At 44.1% G+C, this 17,813-nt stretch overlaps 1 protein-coding gene across 1 annotated transcript in view; it reads right to left on the bottom strand.

The window, feature by feature from the left end:
• Positions 1–5,692: 5,692 nt before the first annotated feature.
• Positions 5,693–17,813, bottom strand: part of TRAPPC12 (trafficking protein particle complex 12) — a gene marked incomplete at its 5' end in the record, with an annotated part of 102,482 nt that continues 90,361 nt past the window's right edge. Inside the window, 3 exons of the mRNA XM_018560499.1 lie at positions 5,693–6,131; positions 15,614–15,701; positions 17,628–17,737. Of these exons, the coding sequence (XP_018416001.1) occupies positions 5,889–6,131; positions 15,614–15,701; positions 17,628–17,737 (441 nt within the window). The remainder of the gene's footprint in view (positions 6,132–15,613; positions 15,702–17,627; positions 17,738–17,813) is intronic.

Here is a 17,813-nt window from a genome sequence, read left to right as displayed (position 1 = left end):
GTTGCCATCTCCAGACGGCAATTTTTTTCTGCTCGCGCGCGCCCCCTGGCGGGCACGCACGGGCAGAAAAGACCCGACCATTGCACACACCCGTTTCCGGGTGTTTCACATATAGGCGATTAGCGGCTCCATAGCCCGCCGATCGTCTATATGTGCTCGTTCGCGTCCTAGAGACCCCTAATGTCTCCATAAAGAGGACCTGTCAGTGTGCCTTTGCTATTATATAGGGGGATTGTTATCCCCCTATATAATAGCAATAACAATAAGTGCAAAAAATAAATATAAATAAAAAAAAATAAAAGTAACATATAAAAAAGTAGAATAAAATAAAAGTCACATATAAAAAAAGGGGAAAAAACCCCCCAAAATGTTTAACTCCCCCACCCCCACGTTTACGCGCCTATAAACGTAAATACGCGTCCGGTGCCCCAGCGCGCAAAAATTACAATTGCGCTACACATGTTACATATCGCCGCGAACGTCGCAGTGAGAGCAATCATTTTAGGGCCATCAATCACTGATAACACTAAACTGATGAGCGGTAACAGCTTTTAAAGCGTCGCCTATGGCCAATTTTGGGTATTATCGTTTTTTGAGGTTTCGCGCGCGCACGCAATTTTAAGGCTTGACATGTTTAGTGTCTTTTTACCCGACGTGACCCCATCTTTTATATTTTACCAAAAAATTGGGTAATAATAAATGTTTTATCATTTAATATAGGGGAAACAGTTTTTTTTTTTTAAATTTCGGTAATTTTTCCTTAATATAGTAAAAAAATAAAACCCCCAGTGGTGAATAAATACCACCAAAAGAAAGCTCCATCTGTCCCCAAAAAAGGGTATAAAATTCATTTCAGTACAGCGTTGCATGACGGAATAAATGTCAGTCAAAGTACCGCAGCGCTGAATACTGAAAAATGGCCTGGATGGGAAGGGGGTTTAACACCGCGGATGTCAACTGGTTAATTCTTCCCTCTTATTCATTAATTGTATTAAGTGATCTGAAAAAAATTGATTTTTTATGTAATGTTTCCAATTCTCTAATTTGAGTTAGCAGGTCTTCCATGTTCTTCTTACTCTCTTTTCTCTTCCTAGACCCCAATTCAATCAGTTTCCCTCTCATAACAGCTTTGTGTGTTTCCCATAGGGTGGCGGGCGGGATATCTGGGGAGTCATTAGGTGCAAAGAATTCACTGAGATCTTCATTCACTTTCTTCACATCCAATGGTCTCCACAATAAAGATTCATTCAGTCTCCAAACACGATCTCTCACCATCCCCTGGGAAAGATTTATTGTGGTTATGACCGGGGCATGATCTGAGATAGTTATCACCGCTATTTGTGATGATTTTAAACTTTCTAAATAATGATGATCTATAAAAATATAGTCCAGGCGAGAGTATCTATTGTGTACCATAGAATAATAAGAATAATTCCTATCCTTTCTACTAGTTGCATCTTGTTTAGGAGTTTTTTCAGGCTTGCTAATTTTTTTAATGAGATATTAGAGTGTCCTGCCGAGGTATCAATCAGGGGTTCTAGCGCAACATTCAAATCACCCGAAATTATTAGCATCCCTTCTGCGAAATCAATCAAGCGTGAGAGAACATTAGAAATGTAGGATATCTGTTCTTGATTCGGACAGTATATATTAACCAATGTGCATGTTGTGTTATTTATGGACCCCTTAATAAATAGGTATCTACCCTGTTCATCAGACTGCATGTCTGAGTATGTGAATGGGACATTTTTATGAATACCAATGGCCACCCCTTTAGCTCTGTTAGTATCTGATAAGACTATAGTACCACTGTGAGAATGTATTCTTGCTAAGTCTGGTGGTGGTGGTATGTTTCTTGCAGAAAAACTATATGTCCATCCATCCGTTTTAAATCCCTCATCACTTGATGTCGTTTGTTCTGAGTATTCATTCCCCTCACATTATATGTTAGTAAATTAATCGAGGTCATTTATTCCCTGGGTAGAATAGTTCCAACTACTTAATGAGTTCTCGGACAGGATGCCAATTAAAACTAACATAACGAAACAAAACATAATTCCCCGTGTAAACACATTAAATCTAACATAACAAACAAACATTACTAAAAATACTGTCCTATACCCATTGGGGGACAGTAGTAGACATACTCTCCCCCCTCTCCCCAATCCGCAGCCGCTCGGTGTTTGGCGTTAGCCACGCCCCCTTAGACCCCACTGGCGGTCAGTGGGTAGAATCCTTCTTACCTGGCAGTCAGTGGGGACAATGCTCCTTCCCTGGCAGTCAGTGGGGACAATGCTCCTTCCCTGGCAGTCAGTGGGGACAATGCTCCTTCCCTGGCAGTCAGTGGGGACAATGCTCCTTCCCTGGCAGTCAGTGGGGACAATGCTCCTTCCCTGGCAGTCAGTGGGGACAATGCTCCTTCCCTGGCAGTCAGTGGGAAGAATGCTCCTTACCTGGCAGTCAGTGGGCGGAATGCTCCTCACATTGGTGATCAGTGGGTAGAATGCTCCTCACATTGGTGATCAGTGGGTAGAATGCTCCTTACCTGGCGGTCAGTGGGTGGAATGCTCCTTGCCTGGCGGTCAGTGGGCGGAATGCTCCTTACCTGGCCGTCAGTGGGCGGAATGCTCCTTACCTGGCGGTCAGTGGGTGGAATGCTCCTTACCTGGCAGTCAGTGGGTGGAATGCTCCTTACCTGGCAGTCAGTGGGTGGAATGCTCCTTACCTGGCAGTCAGTGGGTGGAATCCTGCCCTTAGATATTTCCTCAGCGTCCCTGGTGTTGAGGCGCCAGTTCCACCAGACCTCCGTCCCCTCTTCTTTCTCGTTGCGGGGGTCCCTGGGTTCTCCTGCGGCTCAGTGTAATCAGTGTCACTGTGCGTCCTGCAGCGTGTGCCCCGGCGATCCCGGGTAGGGCAGGGCTGTTCAGTACTCTCCCCCCTCTCCCCAGTCCGCAGCCGCTCGGTGTTTGGCGTTAGCCACGCCCCCTTAGACCCCACTGGCGGTCAGTGGGTAGAATCCTTCTTACCTGGCAGTCAGTAGGAAGAATGCTCCTTACCTGGCAGTCAGTGGGTAGAATGCTCCTTACCTGGCAGTCAGTGGGCGGAATGCTCCTTACCTGGCGGTCAGTGGGTGGAATGCTCCTTACCTGGCGGTCAGTGGGTAGAATGCTCCTTACCTGGCAGTCAGTGGGTAGAATGCTCCTTACCTGGCAGTCAGTGGGTAGAATGCTCCTTACCTGGCAGTCAGTGGGTAGAATGCTCCTTACCTTGGAGGTCTGTAAAATTTGGTGTATGGACTATGGTATAAATCTTTTTGCACATTTGTATTGGATGGAGGTTATGTTCTCCCGGGATTTCTATGTATTTGAATACTTACCATATGGTTTTCTCATTATTAGGGAGTGTCCTAGGCTCTGCTCCCACCACTCTACTATCTCAGTTCAGTAAGTAGTGTGTAGGAGGTATGCAAGATGCTTGACCCATTTCAGTGTGTTATGTATAGCCCAGGGGTAGGCGATCTCGGCACTCCAGCTGTTGCGGCGCTACAAGTCCCATGAGCCATTGCAAGACAGCCCACAGCCAGGCATGGCGAGATTTGTACTTCCAGCACACCTGGAGTGTCAAGGTTGTCTTCCCTGGTATAGCTTGTGGACTGGTATGTGGCTCTTTAGTGACATCTAGATTTCTCTAGATTTGTTTGGACAGTTGCAGGAGGTTTGCATGGGCCGAGGAGACAGTTCATTGTCCTAAGTGTATAATATTCAATCAATGTAATTATACCGTGCAGTAAGGTCTACATTGGTACATTTCAGTACAATGGAAGTATTATAGCAGAACATCCTGCACACAGCTCACACAATACAGGTCGCTTACTCGTTTCAGCCATGAACGGCCTTCATCTTAGCTAGGATGAAGGCCGTTTGCAGCTGAAACACATAAGGAACCTGTTTTATGTCAGTTGTTTGTGGATTCATTTCTAAAAAAATCATTAAAACTGTGTGCGGGACTTTTTGCTATAATACTTCCATTGGGTGAAGGCCGACAGAAGCCTTGCCGTGCACCAGCATTTCCTATGGATCCGGTGAATTGCAGAGGTTGATCAGATACACATGTATGCATTTTTTGGAGAGGTGCACCGAAATGGAAATGTTAAAACTGAAACAAAACCGAGATAAAAAAAATTGTCAAAATGTTATTTTTTTTTTTCAAATATTTTTTTTCTTTTTTAAACTTTTTAATTTTTTATATGTATTTATTAATTTATTAAATATTTTTCTTTTTTACTTTACTTTTAGGGGCTTCGGGGGAAATATTGGGGGTCTAACCAGACCCCTGATATTTCCCTTTTAAAATAGAAAAAGAGATTAAGAACACAGAGTCCTCAATCTCTTTTTCTGTGTCCCCTGTTATAAATGAACAGGAATCCTCCATGAGTGTTTCTGTTCATTCATAACTTGAGAACATAGTATGTTTACTATAACTACAACTATGAATGAACAGGAGGGGATGTAGATCACTTCCCATTCATTCATAATTGAGGATATAGTACACATACCATGTCCTCAATTATCTACAAACACTCAGCGATCACTGATCACTGAGTGTTTGTACCGCTCTCCTCTCTGACACGCTGTCACAGGAGGCTGATCGAGCGGTGCAGGGAGGAGAGCTCTGCCTCCTGTGACAGCGTGGCCTGTCTCCGCCCACACACCGCTCTGCGGACTGTGATAGGAGGCTGAGCGGTGTGGGAGGAGACGCCGGCCGCTCACAGTGCTCTCCTCCTGCAGCACTCGGCCGGCTGTCACAGTTTCTCCCCTCCCCGCTGGGACACAGAGCAGCGCCCAGCGAGGACGAAAGAAAGCAGGGATGCGTCGATGTATCGGCTGGAAAAAGGCACTTTCGGCATTATGCCAAAAGTGCCATCTTCGGCCGATATGCTTCGGCGGCTGATATATTGGTGCATCCCTACTTTTTTGTTTCAGTACAATGCCTAGAAAATACATTGGAATCCCAAAGCCCTGAAGGGGCTCTATGGCCACTCTGAAGCAGCAGACTGGCAGAGTTTATACTACTCTGCTTTTGATTGCCACTATGAAGAAAGGGCCCTGCATGCCCCCGAAACGTTGGCTTGATGACGCAATTGACGGAATAATAAAAATGCTTATGCTTCTTGCACAATATTGAGTGCTGGTGACTTCTATCATCAAGGCTTGGATTAAAGACACACCCCGGCCATCTGACAATTTGTATGTACAAGGAGTCTGAGCACATCCTACCAGTTCAATGGGTCTTGCTTTCATCTGATCCTCTGCAGCTGGCTGTCAGTTTACTAAACCTCTGAGGTTTCCCGCATACAAATGGTCCTGAATCTGAGCCTGCAAGGACGCACGCCACCAGTTTCAGTGCTTCCAGCACCATCATTATTTTTCAGATAAGGAGGTGCTCCAGAACAGAAACCTGTGACAAGAGTATACAGTCGCAGCAAGTTCTGAATCTAACTACAACAGGTTATAAAACATTCTCTCTCCTCTAACCTCCAAGCATGGATAGAACATGCATATAAAAAATAAGTAGCATTGCCAAGTTGCAGAAAGTGCTACAAGCTGACAGGTCCTCTTTAAACACATCCCTGTAAATAGCATCAAACCTCAAAGATATTACCTTATAATCAGTTTAATGTGATACAATTACAGACTCTGAACAGAAAAAAATAACATAAGATCATCTATTGTTTATTTGACTAAGTACATAGCGGACACATTTCAATCCTATTATCCTATTTAACCTGGGAACCCCATTTACATTTCCCGGCAGTAATATATACACAGGAAGGACTTTTTCCTTGCAGTCTATTCTCAGTGTGAGGAGATGTAGCAGCAGCAGCAGAATTATAGCAGCTTCAGACACTGAGTGTTAAAGCTGTCACCTTCCTTGACAGCTACCGCCTCCAGCAGAGCTTGCTTCTTCTGCATACTGCGCGAGGACTCCAGCTCATACATAGTTGTCAAATTGAAGAGAACGCTTTCGTGAAGATAGTGTTTGGGATCCTGCTGAACCAATCCTTCCAGATGCCTGAGGGAATCCTTTAATTTGCCCAAATAAAGCAGGCAAACGGCAGCATTGTTATTTGCCTGGGAAAAAAAAGAGAAAAAAAAAACAGATTTGGGAATGAGGTGGAACAATAAAGCCGAGATCGATAACCTCATCAATGTGCTCACTGCGGCACAGCGCCACGCGTCTATGCTGCATTCTTATACCAAGCAATGCACTGCAATCTGATCAACCTGTGCTAATGTTTGAGAAGCAACATTCCCGTTCTGAAATGGGGATTTCATACGACGAACGGGGAAACTATATTATATTTACACACACATATACATATACACATATATACACACACACGCACACATACAGTCTGTCCTCTAATGTTTTATTGGACCACCTTTAGCTATGATTACAGTACGCATTCGCCGTGGCTTCATTTCCACTGCGTAAAATCTTCTCCAGCACATCCCAAAGATTCTCTATGGGGTTAAGGTCTGGACTCTGTGGTGGCCAGTCCATGTGTGAAAATGATGTCTCATGCTCCCTGAGCCACTCTTTCACAATCTGAGCCCGATGAATCCTGGCATTGTCATCTTGGAATACGCCCAATGTGCCATCAGGGAAGAAAAAAGCCATTGATTGAAAAACCTGGTCATTCAGTATATTCAGGGAGGCAGCTGACCTCAGTGTTTGGGGCCATAATGTTGCTGAACCTAGACCTATTATCCAATGGAAGGCTCTGACCTATTTGCTTAGCTACATCCAGGTGGTAACTTTTTTTTTTTTTGGACAGGCAGTGTGTGTGTGTGTGTATATATATTCTTTTTTTACACACACAGTGCTTTCTGCTTCAGCACAGTGGCTGCTTTACAATTCCTCAATGCAGATCTATGGGTCTGTCTGGGCTAACGGAAAACACTATGCGTCCAATTCGGTAACTGATTTCAACACAGCGGCTGCCAAGTAAAGGTATGGACTGTGCTGCCTGATACACAGATAGCTAAGAATGGGTGTACTCAAAGCATAAGTATAGCCCACATCTGGGGGTAGACAACCTCAGCAAGTCACATAAGCACATTGCAAGACTCAAATATACAGAATCAGAATACAAAAACTGTTGGGTGTTTGGTCTTATGGACAAGTATAACACTGAGAGGATAGAAAAGAAAGGCCTTACATTGGATCTTTAGGCTGCAAAGTGGACTTCTGTGTCCCTTACACCAGCTGTGATGAAACTACAAATCCCATGAGGCATTGCATTGTGCAGCTAATGAGCTACCTACAAATCAAGTTGGGTCTACCATGAAAGATCACAAGAGACTCCCCTCAGCGCCTCTGAAATACTCTCATGATCGGAGATTTACTTTGACCGTACCTCAATGGCCATTTTTGTTTTTATCTTTTCCTTTAATCATTTTTTTGTATCTCAGCATTCGATCTCCTGCAGCCACTTCCTGTCTACATGTCAGGCAGACATCGCTGGAGTGCATTTGTCACAGCGGCTTTTCTGATTGAGACAATAGAGGACCATGTCCGTGCAATGTATACCGGCATGGCCACTTGTAGCCCCCGATATGTCAATCCCTTACGGCTTGGCTTTAGACCTATGTGTTATGTGTCACTGCAATGAATCCTAACACAGGCACTTTGTGCGGTGCATACCTCTGCATAAGCCAGCAATGCATCACAGCACACATATTAGGCATTATGGTGTGCGGCATTCAAAACAAATATGCAGGTTTTCTATATGCTGTTGTATATTCATTTGGAATGGGCTACCTATAATAAGAACTGCACTCAAAAATAATAAAATATGAATAGCCCATTAAAAGCTAAAATAAAGCAAATGTTGCCGTAATACTCACCTTAACTCAAAGCTGTCCCTGTAGTACTTTTCCGCCACAAGATGTCAGTCTTCTGGGTTGAATGACAAGCTAGCAGCATTCTACCCACTTCCTGCAGGCTGTCATGGGCCTGTCCACAGCCTGTGACTGGGCAGTGAAAGGAGCAGCAGCAGGCTAATGAGCTCATCTCTCTGTCACTCTGCTCTCTTCTGCTACCAGCACACTATTTGGCAGAAGATGGATGGATGGGCTCCTTGTGATGGTTCATACTCTTCCAGTCTGAGCTCTGCTGGACTGCGAGAGGCAGATACCAAGCCAAATTCAGGTTGTAACATTGGTTTTATTTAAAAAAAAAACACTTAACATTGTATTATTGAGTGCAGAACTACAATCCATTGTCTCTTTTCTATTTGCCAAGAGTGCAGCATCAATGCAGTGCATGCAATGTGCAGAATACCACACATTAATGTGCATGCTGTAACACACCCTGGTTGCAGGTCCTGGGCTTTATGACTCCGCCCCCCCACGTTTTGCCCATACATCTCTAAGTGATCATGGTGGTCTGGCAAAAAATCTACCCGTCACCTCCCAGGATGCTGAACCTGCTGAAACCTTTCATTTCAATGCACCCCGTTTTCTATGGGTGCAGAGACTTTCCAGTAGTCCAGAAATCTTCTCCCCGTGATAAGCGATAACCCCTGAGTGATAATGAAAAGGAGCACAGGTTAACCCCCTGGGTGCATCCACTGCCAGCCATAACCCAATGCAGGCCCCCCTCAGCTTCAGTCATTGGTGGCTAGGACTGCTGGCATGCTAGCAACCAATGACATCAGGCAGGGCCAGCTGCTACAACTTCAAGTGATCTGGGCGGCTGTACCATCACCAAGATCACTTGTACTAGGCTGGCGTTGTGTGTCCCCTTATCCCCCGCTGTGATTTTGGGTCCTCTGTGCCATGTTCCTGGGCCCTCCAGAGGAGCAGAGTGTCAGTATGGAGAGCAGGAGCAGACTGGGGGAATGTCCATTCCTCATCTGCTGTGTGATCACTGAAGCACTCAGCACTTCATGCTTCAGCTGTCAGAAGGCAGCTGGGGTGCTGGCTATACAAACTAGTAAGCACATTCCTGTGCTTGATGGTCTGTGTTGGAGGGCAGGAGACACATCAGGAGTTCAATAGACCACTGATGTCTCCATAAAAGGAACTTGTCACTTCCAAACACTGTTACATAGGGGCTTGTTATCCCCACTGTGATAGCAAAAAAGTGAAGTGCAAAAGAAAAGTAAAAAATAAATAAAAAAGAGTCAAAGTCAAAAATAATAATAATAAATGAAAACCAGCACTGCCACCCCAGCCATCTGATTCTAATGAACATGTGCTTAAGGCAGGGGGTTACTTCTGGAAAGATACGCTGTGATCAGCACTATGTCTGTGAACAAATACCAGCAGCTGTTCGTTTTAGTGCAGCTTCTGGTGTGAATGCTCTAATGGCAGACCGCGGTACCAATAAGAGTGTCCGTTCTGTCCAGAACGTGATTTGGACCGCGGCTCAATGAAAATTGTATTCACTGGACCTCCTTGAATTTTAATGCACTACCCTTGCCTTACAGCAATGCACATAGAGGTGAATTTACTAAGACTGGAGCAGCTGTGCATGACAACCAATCAGCGTCTCTCTTTCATTTTCAAAGCCTAAAGGTGCCCATACACTGCACGATTATCGTACGATAATCGTATGCGATCGGTTTTTCGTACGATAATCGAGCAGTGTGAACGGAGACGTGCGACCGTTTCTACTGTACGGTCGCACGTCTTCTGTCGAACCAGCATGTTCGAAAACCAGCCGGGAATCGTACGATTCTCGGCTGGTTAGAACGGTGCTCGGAAGACAAATGCCGAGCGGGCCGGTGTGCGCACGCGCACACTGCCCGTTCAGCATTGCGGTCATCGGAAGCCCGCCCCTCAGGGGGGCGGGCTTGCGATGATCGAAAGTGCGATCTGCCTGTCCAAGATAGGCAGATCGTACGTTTTTTTAATCCCTGTACAACCATCGCAAGACTAAAGTCTTGCGATGGTTGTAGAGTGTATGGCCACCTTTACTGAACAAACTGAAGATAGAAGATGATTGGTTACTATACACAGCTCCTCCAGTTTTAGTAAATTTACCCCAAAACATTAAAAGGTATTGCCATTCCATTTTGAATGGTACCTCCATGCACATATACAGTCATCAGAAACACTCTGCCCCATAAGATGTGCCCGGGCCCTTACAGCTAGGACACACAGCCGTTTTAAAAGGAAACTATTTTTTGAAATGTTTTTTCCACAGATAAACGAGGATGTTCTAATCGTAAAGAGGTACTTTTAATATTTCAAAACGTTTTTGTTACATACACACAGTAATAATAAATGGGCGGGCGTTTTTGATCATTACACATGCTTCCCACCTAGAAGTACTGCGCACTGCCTGTGTCTTACTGCATCCTAAGTGCAAGTCTCAGGGACAGACTACAATCTCATCATTGAAAACAAAAGTGTGGAGGGAAGGGATAGATCTCAGTGAAAATGTTATAGTCACATTCCTGCTGGCTCCAACTTCCTGTTAGACAAAAAACACAAATCGTACGGACAGCGCTGTCGGATTTAACCTGGAGAGGTGGATTGTGTGACCCTAGATAGCATGCAGCCCTGAGAACCAGGAGGAGAACCTTTAGAATGTGAAAACCAAAAAGAGAAACAAGAGGGCGCAACAAATGGCCAGCCCATTTTTATCATCATGTACAATTAAACAACCAATCTTGAACTGATTGTTTTTCACGATACTTCTTATGCCTTTTCAAAAAGAAACACCCATGTTTTGTATGCCCATGTTTCGTTCTCACAGTAACAGAACTTGTGTTTTCCGTTCCCCCAACTGCACCTCCATGTTTCCCCATACTGTCCAATCTGTCCAGTGTATTCCGAGCACATATCAAACATCTATGCACATGCCGAGGCTCAACAGCTTTTACTTTGCGGCTCCGCCGCCTACTGCCCCCAAGCTCCACCCAGCTGTCACATTTAAATCGGCAGATTCCTGCCACCGCTATACGATTCTTTTGGAGCTTGAGAAAGAGGTGTCAGTCCTCGAAACACGTTGCTCTTGTTCCTCACCCATGACAGTCACTGACCCGACCGTTCGCCACCCTGCTGACTTCCCTGCCGGCTCCCGTCTATTGCCGTTATTACGGTTAGGGCACACTGCTAAGCGCCGGTCCACTCATAGACTGAGCCACACCATCCACAGCTGCGGCCACAGCAGCACAGCCAGACTCCATTCTTGCACGCTGCTCAAACCCCTCATTGCTGTGTCAGAAAGACGGACCATATCTTCGTTCCGTCACCTGCCCCCTGCACACCTTCCTCCTCTCCTTTTCTCTCTCCCCCTTGGGACGAGCAGCCTCAGGCAACATATCAGCCGCCATTCAACATACATTCTGGACATCCTGATCCTCCTCACAGGCCGGTTCACATCTGGTTCCCAGACCCACATAAGTAAGTACATTATACATATATATATTAACTCTTCCTGTCACCTTCCCTGATATGTTCGGTCCAGGCAGTTAGCTGACCTAGTTTTGCGCCCTCTTGTTTCTCTTTTTGGTTTCCAAATTCCTGTTGTGTCACTGAGACAGGAAGTGAGGGGTTCTCCCTAGCAGCAAGACAGACAACAACCTGAAACTAAAATGATGTAATCTATACAGAGGAGGCGGCAAGGGGAAGCTTACTTTTTTAGCCATGCTTCATGTAACACTCCTAATCAGGGAGAAACATGAAACATGGTCAAATCACAACCCCCTCCACCTCTTGCTGAATCGTGGGATTTTTCTCCCCAAATGCTGCTATTTTTTCTCTTTAATATGCCCACACACACAGCTGCGTCATCCATTCGCAGATCCTTTTGACAGGTTTTGTGAATGGAGACTTACAAGTCCCATCAGCCATCACAGCAGAGGTAGTTGTATTTCTCAATGGACTTGGCACCACTTTGGTAGTCCATTCATTCTTCCTCCCATCCATGTTAATGTATGTCTGTACCTTGGTACGGACATGGACCGGAGGAATAATCTGCAGGAGTCAGAGCATTGCACCCACCGTCCACCAATCCAGGTTGCAATGCTTTACTGGCTCTAATGCAAAGAGAAAAAATTTGCTATTTTTTTATGAAGTAGGCTACCAAAAAGGTGGACTTCGCCTTTAACAGACAAGGCAGGTAGAAATGATGGGCAGATAGACAGGGCAGCAGAATGACGGACAGACAGATACATGGCTGACGGAAATGAAATGCTGTATATTGATACACTATATTGCCAAAAGTATTGGGACGCCCCTAAAAATAATTGGATTTAGGCGTTACGTGACATTTCCTGCTACTAAATATTCCACGGTCACCTGTTACCGGTATTATAACAAAGTGGAAGCAACTGGGAACAGCAGCAACTCAGCCACAAAGTCGCCAACTGTCTGCAGAGTCAATAGCTACACACCTCCAAACTTCATGTGGCCTTCAGATTGGCACAACAACAGTGCGTAGAGAGCTTCACGGAATGGGTTTCCATGGCCAAGCAGCTGCATCCAAGCCTTTCATCACCCAGTGCAATGCAAAGCGTCGGATGCCGTGTTGTAAAGCGCGCCGCCACTGGACTCTAGAGAAGTGGAGACGTGTTCTCTGGAGTGACAAATCACGCTTCTCTGTCTGGCAATCTGATGGACGTGTCTGGGTTTGGCGGTTGTCAGGAGAACGATACTTGCCTGACTGCATTGTGCCAAGTGTAAAGTTTGGTGGAGGGGATGGGCCCTTCCTGTTCCAACATGACTGCGCACCCGTGCACAAAGCAAGGTCCATAAAGACATGGAGGAGCAAGTTTGGGGTGGAGGAACTTGACTGGCCTGCACAGAGTCCTAAACTAATAGAACACCTTTGGGATGAATTAAAGCGGAGATTGTGAGCCCGGTCTTCTCGTCCAACATTAGTACCTGACCTCACAAATGCACTTCTGGAAGAATGGTCAAACATTCCCATAGACACACTCCTAAACCTTGTGGACGCCTTCCCAGAAGAGTAGAAGCTGTTATAAAGGGTGGGCCAACTCAATATTGATCCCTACGGACTAAGACTGAGATGAAATTAAAGTTCATGTGCGTGTAAAGGCCGGCGTCCCAATACTTTTGGTAATATGGTGTATCTAACTGGAGGTTTGGCTGCAACAACAAAGAACCACCACTAGGTGGAGCTAGAAGAGCTGTGAATTCAGCCCATAGAGCCCAATGCAGCAGTTGCTTCTTGTGTTTATTAGGAGGGCAGACAGAACCAAAATTTCTCTGTGGAATTTCGTGACATTTTCCAAAAAAATGTTCCTTCTAAAGATGACGTGCTATTAAAAAAAAAAAAAAAAAGGCTAGAGATATAGCATTATGCTTTAAAGTGTGTCCTACTTCTGTATATGTCAGTGTAATTAAAGTAGAAGCACTCCATCTACATATAACCCTGAGTGGAAGTCGAAGAGAACGGAGCTGCAGTGTGATGCTAATCAGATGCAAGTTTGATAAATTATACACCACAGACACTCCTCTCTGCACTACTAGTAGGACTGGAAAATGCATTTCAATGGCATCCCCATTCTATGTTTTATTCACATTTCTCTTACAAGTCAATGTTTTAATGTAAGAGCTCCGTTAGTCTAAAAGAACATTCTGTCACCCTGAATGATCATGTCATATAGAAATATAAGGGGACTTCTGTTACCTGAAAATTATACTTTTAGGCCAGAAATGCATGCTGGGAGTTATAATCCAACACCACCACCAGGGACGTAGCAGGAAACTATTTCTATAAGCACTTAGGTTCACTCACCAACACAAACCGCAAAGTGCAGAGATCCATAAGACACAGTACAGAGAAATCTGATTGGTCTCCATAGGTTACTGCACTTTGCTCTTCATTAATGATCTGCACCATTTTAAAGCAAACCTGTACTTTGTCTGGATTAGAATAAGCAATAGGTTTACTTGATGCCAGGCTCTTTCCAACACTGCCTCTCCTTTCTTATGAAGACCACATACATATAGGGGTCTATTTATAAACAATTCACAAAGCCATTCACCATGAAAATCTCCATGGGCATCAACTGTGTGTAAATAAATGCAAAAAACGAATGCCCCTAGTATATGTTCTTTGTAGGTTGGAGGTAATACAGCATTATGGCCAGTAGATGGAGCTGTGCACTGCAGCATTACTTATATATACTTATTTCCTATGCTCCTCTGCACCATCTGGTGGCCATAATGTGGTATTACTTTACATTCAACCTGAAAAGAAAATTTACTGAGAACGTTAATTTTTCCTTCTTTGCACAGAACGAATGTTCACAGAGATTGGCAGGGCAAACTGTTTATAGCTAGACCCCTTGGCGTAGTTAAGTATTAAAGAGTACAGCGAATCAACCAATCAGATTCTCAGTTTCATTTTTGATTGCAGTATTTAGATGAAACTATTCTACCCTTAGATACTCTTATGCATGGAATGTAATATTAATCTAAATTGGTCTTAAAACTTACCCTACTAATTTGTCCCTACTACCTTTCTAATTACTTTTCTGTCATACAGTATAACACTCTCCCCTGTCCCAGATGTATACTAAACTTAAAGTGCAACAGCCAAATTTTTTATTTTTTGTAGTTTTCACATGGAGTGGAGAGATTTGAACCCCTGTCAGGTTTTTCTTTGCGGTCTGTGTCCTTGCTAAGGAGATTCACATCTCTATCTGTCCTGGTGACCATTATCGGTAAAAGTGAATGCCAAATTTTTGGCTGTCACCAGAACCGGTACAGATGAGAAATGTCCACTGGGGACACTAGCTATGGTAACCCTGCTAACCACCAGAGATTTCCGCTCACTTCCTGTTTGGTTACTGGACAGGAAGTAAAGGGAAATCTCTCCATATCACATAGATGGCAAAAAGTTGACAGGGGTTGTAATCCTTAGCTTACTTTATCTCCAAAAAATGGTTGTTGGCTGTCAAAATAACCATAGGTGGGCTGCAAGATGAAAGTAAGTCTACATCTGAGGAGGGGCAGGATGGCCTACTGTTTAAGGCTTACTTATCCTTTAAGGTGGCCATACATGGGACATATGTAGGACAAAGAGTCATTTTGTGCATGTCTTGCCAATAAAAGTCCTGTGTAAGGGATGCCCCTGACAACCTAGGCCAACATAACTATTCTATTATTAGCGAACCAAGAATACAGAACCCTGCTCAATTCGTTGAGATTGGACTGTCCTCATAGATATCACCTGTACCAAATGCTCAATTCATTGAGATTGGACTGTCCTCATAGAGGTCACCTGTACCAAATGCTCAATTCATTGAGATTGGACTTTCCTCATAGAGGTCACCTGTACCAAATGATCAATTCATTGAGATTGGACTGTCCTCATAGAGGTCACCTGTACCAAATGATCAATTCATTGAGATTGGACTTTCCTCATGGAGGTCACGTGTACCAAATGCTCAATTCATTGAGATTGGACTGTCCTCATACATGGACAATCAAATCTAGATGCCTATTTTTCGAAGCTGTTTATGCAGATCAAGTGCTCCAACACCTCACTTCATGCATGTGGGTGGCCACCAATATTCTCATCAGTTTTACTGCAGCCATTTTGAATCAACAGCTTAGACGCTTACCACCGTGTTTGTTGGGTCCACCTTCAGCACCTCCGAGAAGAACTTTTGAGCTTCTGCAAAGTTATTCTGACCAAGGTGTAGGAAAGCCCTGGAAGACAAAATGTTATACATGTATAAATATTTTCAGTGGGTGGTCATTCTGACCTCATTTGAAAGCAGGTATGTAATGTATTTTAAAGGTTAACTCATGAAGTTGTCCCTTAATAATATCCCCCCACTTCAATGAGTGCATCCCACCTGGGATAATACTTATGTTCCTCTCCGATCCAGTGGTCTGTGCTCTGACAAGATCCTCTTCCAACCGCACATGCGTGCCACAGCCTCGTTCATTCCTTTGGATAAGATGCCAGAGGCTGACGTGAATATGGCTTAGCCACAAAAATGAATGGGGCCATGGCTGGCATGCCCAGAATGAAAAGGAACCAGCCAGGACCTTGTTAAAGGAAAGATCGCTGGATCAGGGAGGCATGTAAATATTGTCCTAGATGGGCTGCACTCAGAGGGTGGTTGAACTTAACAAAAGGTGAAGGTGTCCTTCTGACAAAGATCTGTCTAACAGCAGGCACCATAGCCTTCCTGCTATACCCTTTATTAAAGCAAGGTCCACTCATCTGGGAGAAGCCCAACTATTACCTCCGATTAAAAAATTTGAAGTGACAGTCATTTAAAAAAAAAATTAGAAAGAAAAATGCACAAAATTCCTACGTTATCAGGCCTTATTGCAGGATTTTGGGAAAATTAAGAATCTCAAATCTTGTGTGAAGATGTTCCAGCACTGTGAGGGAGTCTATGCTTATGGGGTCCCTCAGCTTTCCAGGCTCTTGTGACACGGCTCCGCAATGACACTCTCACCTAGGCAAGCCCTTTAGAAGTCAGGGTAGGCAAATATATTTTTGACATTTTTCTTTAATTTGGCTTTCACTTTGCATTTTATTCAGGTGATGGAGTGCTTCTAGATAAGCAGATCTCACATTTTCCTGCAAGTTGCCCTTTAAATAGAAACCTCCCCTCTGTGAGACCCTATGAAACTGACTATTATATTACCAGGAATTTATCTTCCATGATTTCAAAGTGAAAACGGTTTTAGAAGATATTATAGGGTACCCATCACACTGTACAAAAATAACTTACACAGTGAGGGGAATTTATCTAAACTGGAGCAGACAAATAACCTGTGTTTTCCCCTCTCAATTAACTTAAAGTAGAACTAAGCCAAAACGTCTGTTTTAGATTTGGATAGAGTAAGGGAGGATTATAAACCCTGCCAGCTTTTTTGCCATCTATGTCCCACTGGGAGATTTCCCTTCACTTCCTGTCTGATAGCCGCAACCGGAAGTGAGAGGAATTCCCTCCAAAATGAGGGAAATCCCTGGTGGTCAGCAGGGTCACCAGAATTAGTGGCCCCATTGGAAGATTTCCCATCTTTTCCCATTCTGATGACAATCCAAAATTTGAGATTTGCTTTCACATTCACTTTTAGTGATAACAGTCACCAGGACAAACTGAGATGATAAATCTTCCTAACGGGGACAGACAGCAATAAAAGAAACTTGTCCCTGTTGTAATCCCTACTCACTCTATCCAAAACTAAAAAAAGAGCTTTGGCTTCAGTTGCACTTTAAAGTCAAATTACAAAGCTCAATAAACCAGCTCTGTGTTGTCCCTCGGGGTATGTAAAGAAACCGTTCCAGGGAAAAAAACACCAGAAGTTTTTGTTGTCGGTATCAGAATACAGCGAGCAGAGGCCACACATGAGCCATTGTATGCATTGATGAAGTGCTATTCTTGGCAGTAGCTGTGCTGGATGTATACAGAGCTGTATGGCGGAATACACATGAGCATGTAGAAAAGCGTTTGCTTTGCATTGTGTCAAACTAAAACGAACACAGGTCAGCATTGATCTCTGCTGACACCGAAGTCCTCAATTACCAATCCTGAGCTAAGAGGACACAACACACAAGAAAGGAAGTGAAAAAAGGAGAAGAAGCCAAAAAACATATCTCAAGCCGCTTACCGGTTCATCAAAACCATAATTTTCATCTCTGGTTCATCTTTATTAGCTAGATTCTCTATGACTTTTTCCGCATCCAGATAATACTTCTCAGCAGTTTTTATGTCTCCAATCTAAAGAACAGAAAAGAAAAAAATGTACTCAGCAACAGAAATGTATCACAATCATTGTATTCTACTTAATACAGAA

This window comes from Nanorana parkeri, unplaced genomic scaffold (genome assembly GCF_000935625.1).
Source record: "Nanorana parkeri isolate BGI_ZX_2015 unplaced genomic scaffold, ASM93562v1 scaffold460, whole genome shotgun sequence".
In the NCBI taxonomy this organism is placed as follows: Eukaryota; Metazoa; Chordata; class Amphibia; order Anura; family Dicroglossidae; genus Nanorana; species Nanorana parkeri.
The sequence above is the reverse complement of the archived record's forward strand: the minus strand, read 5'-3'. Positions and strand labels throughout refer to the sequence as shown.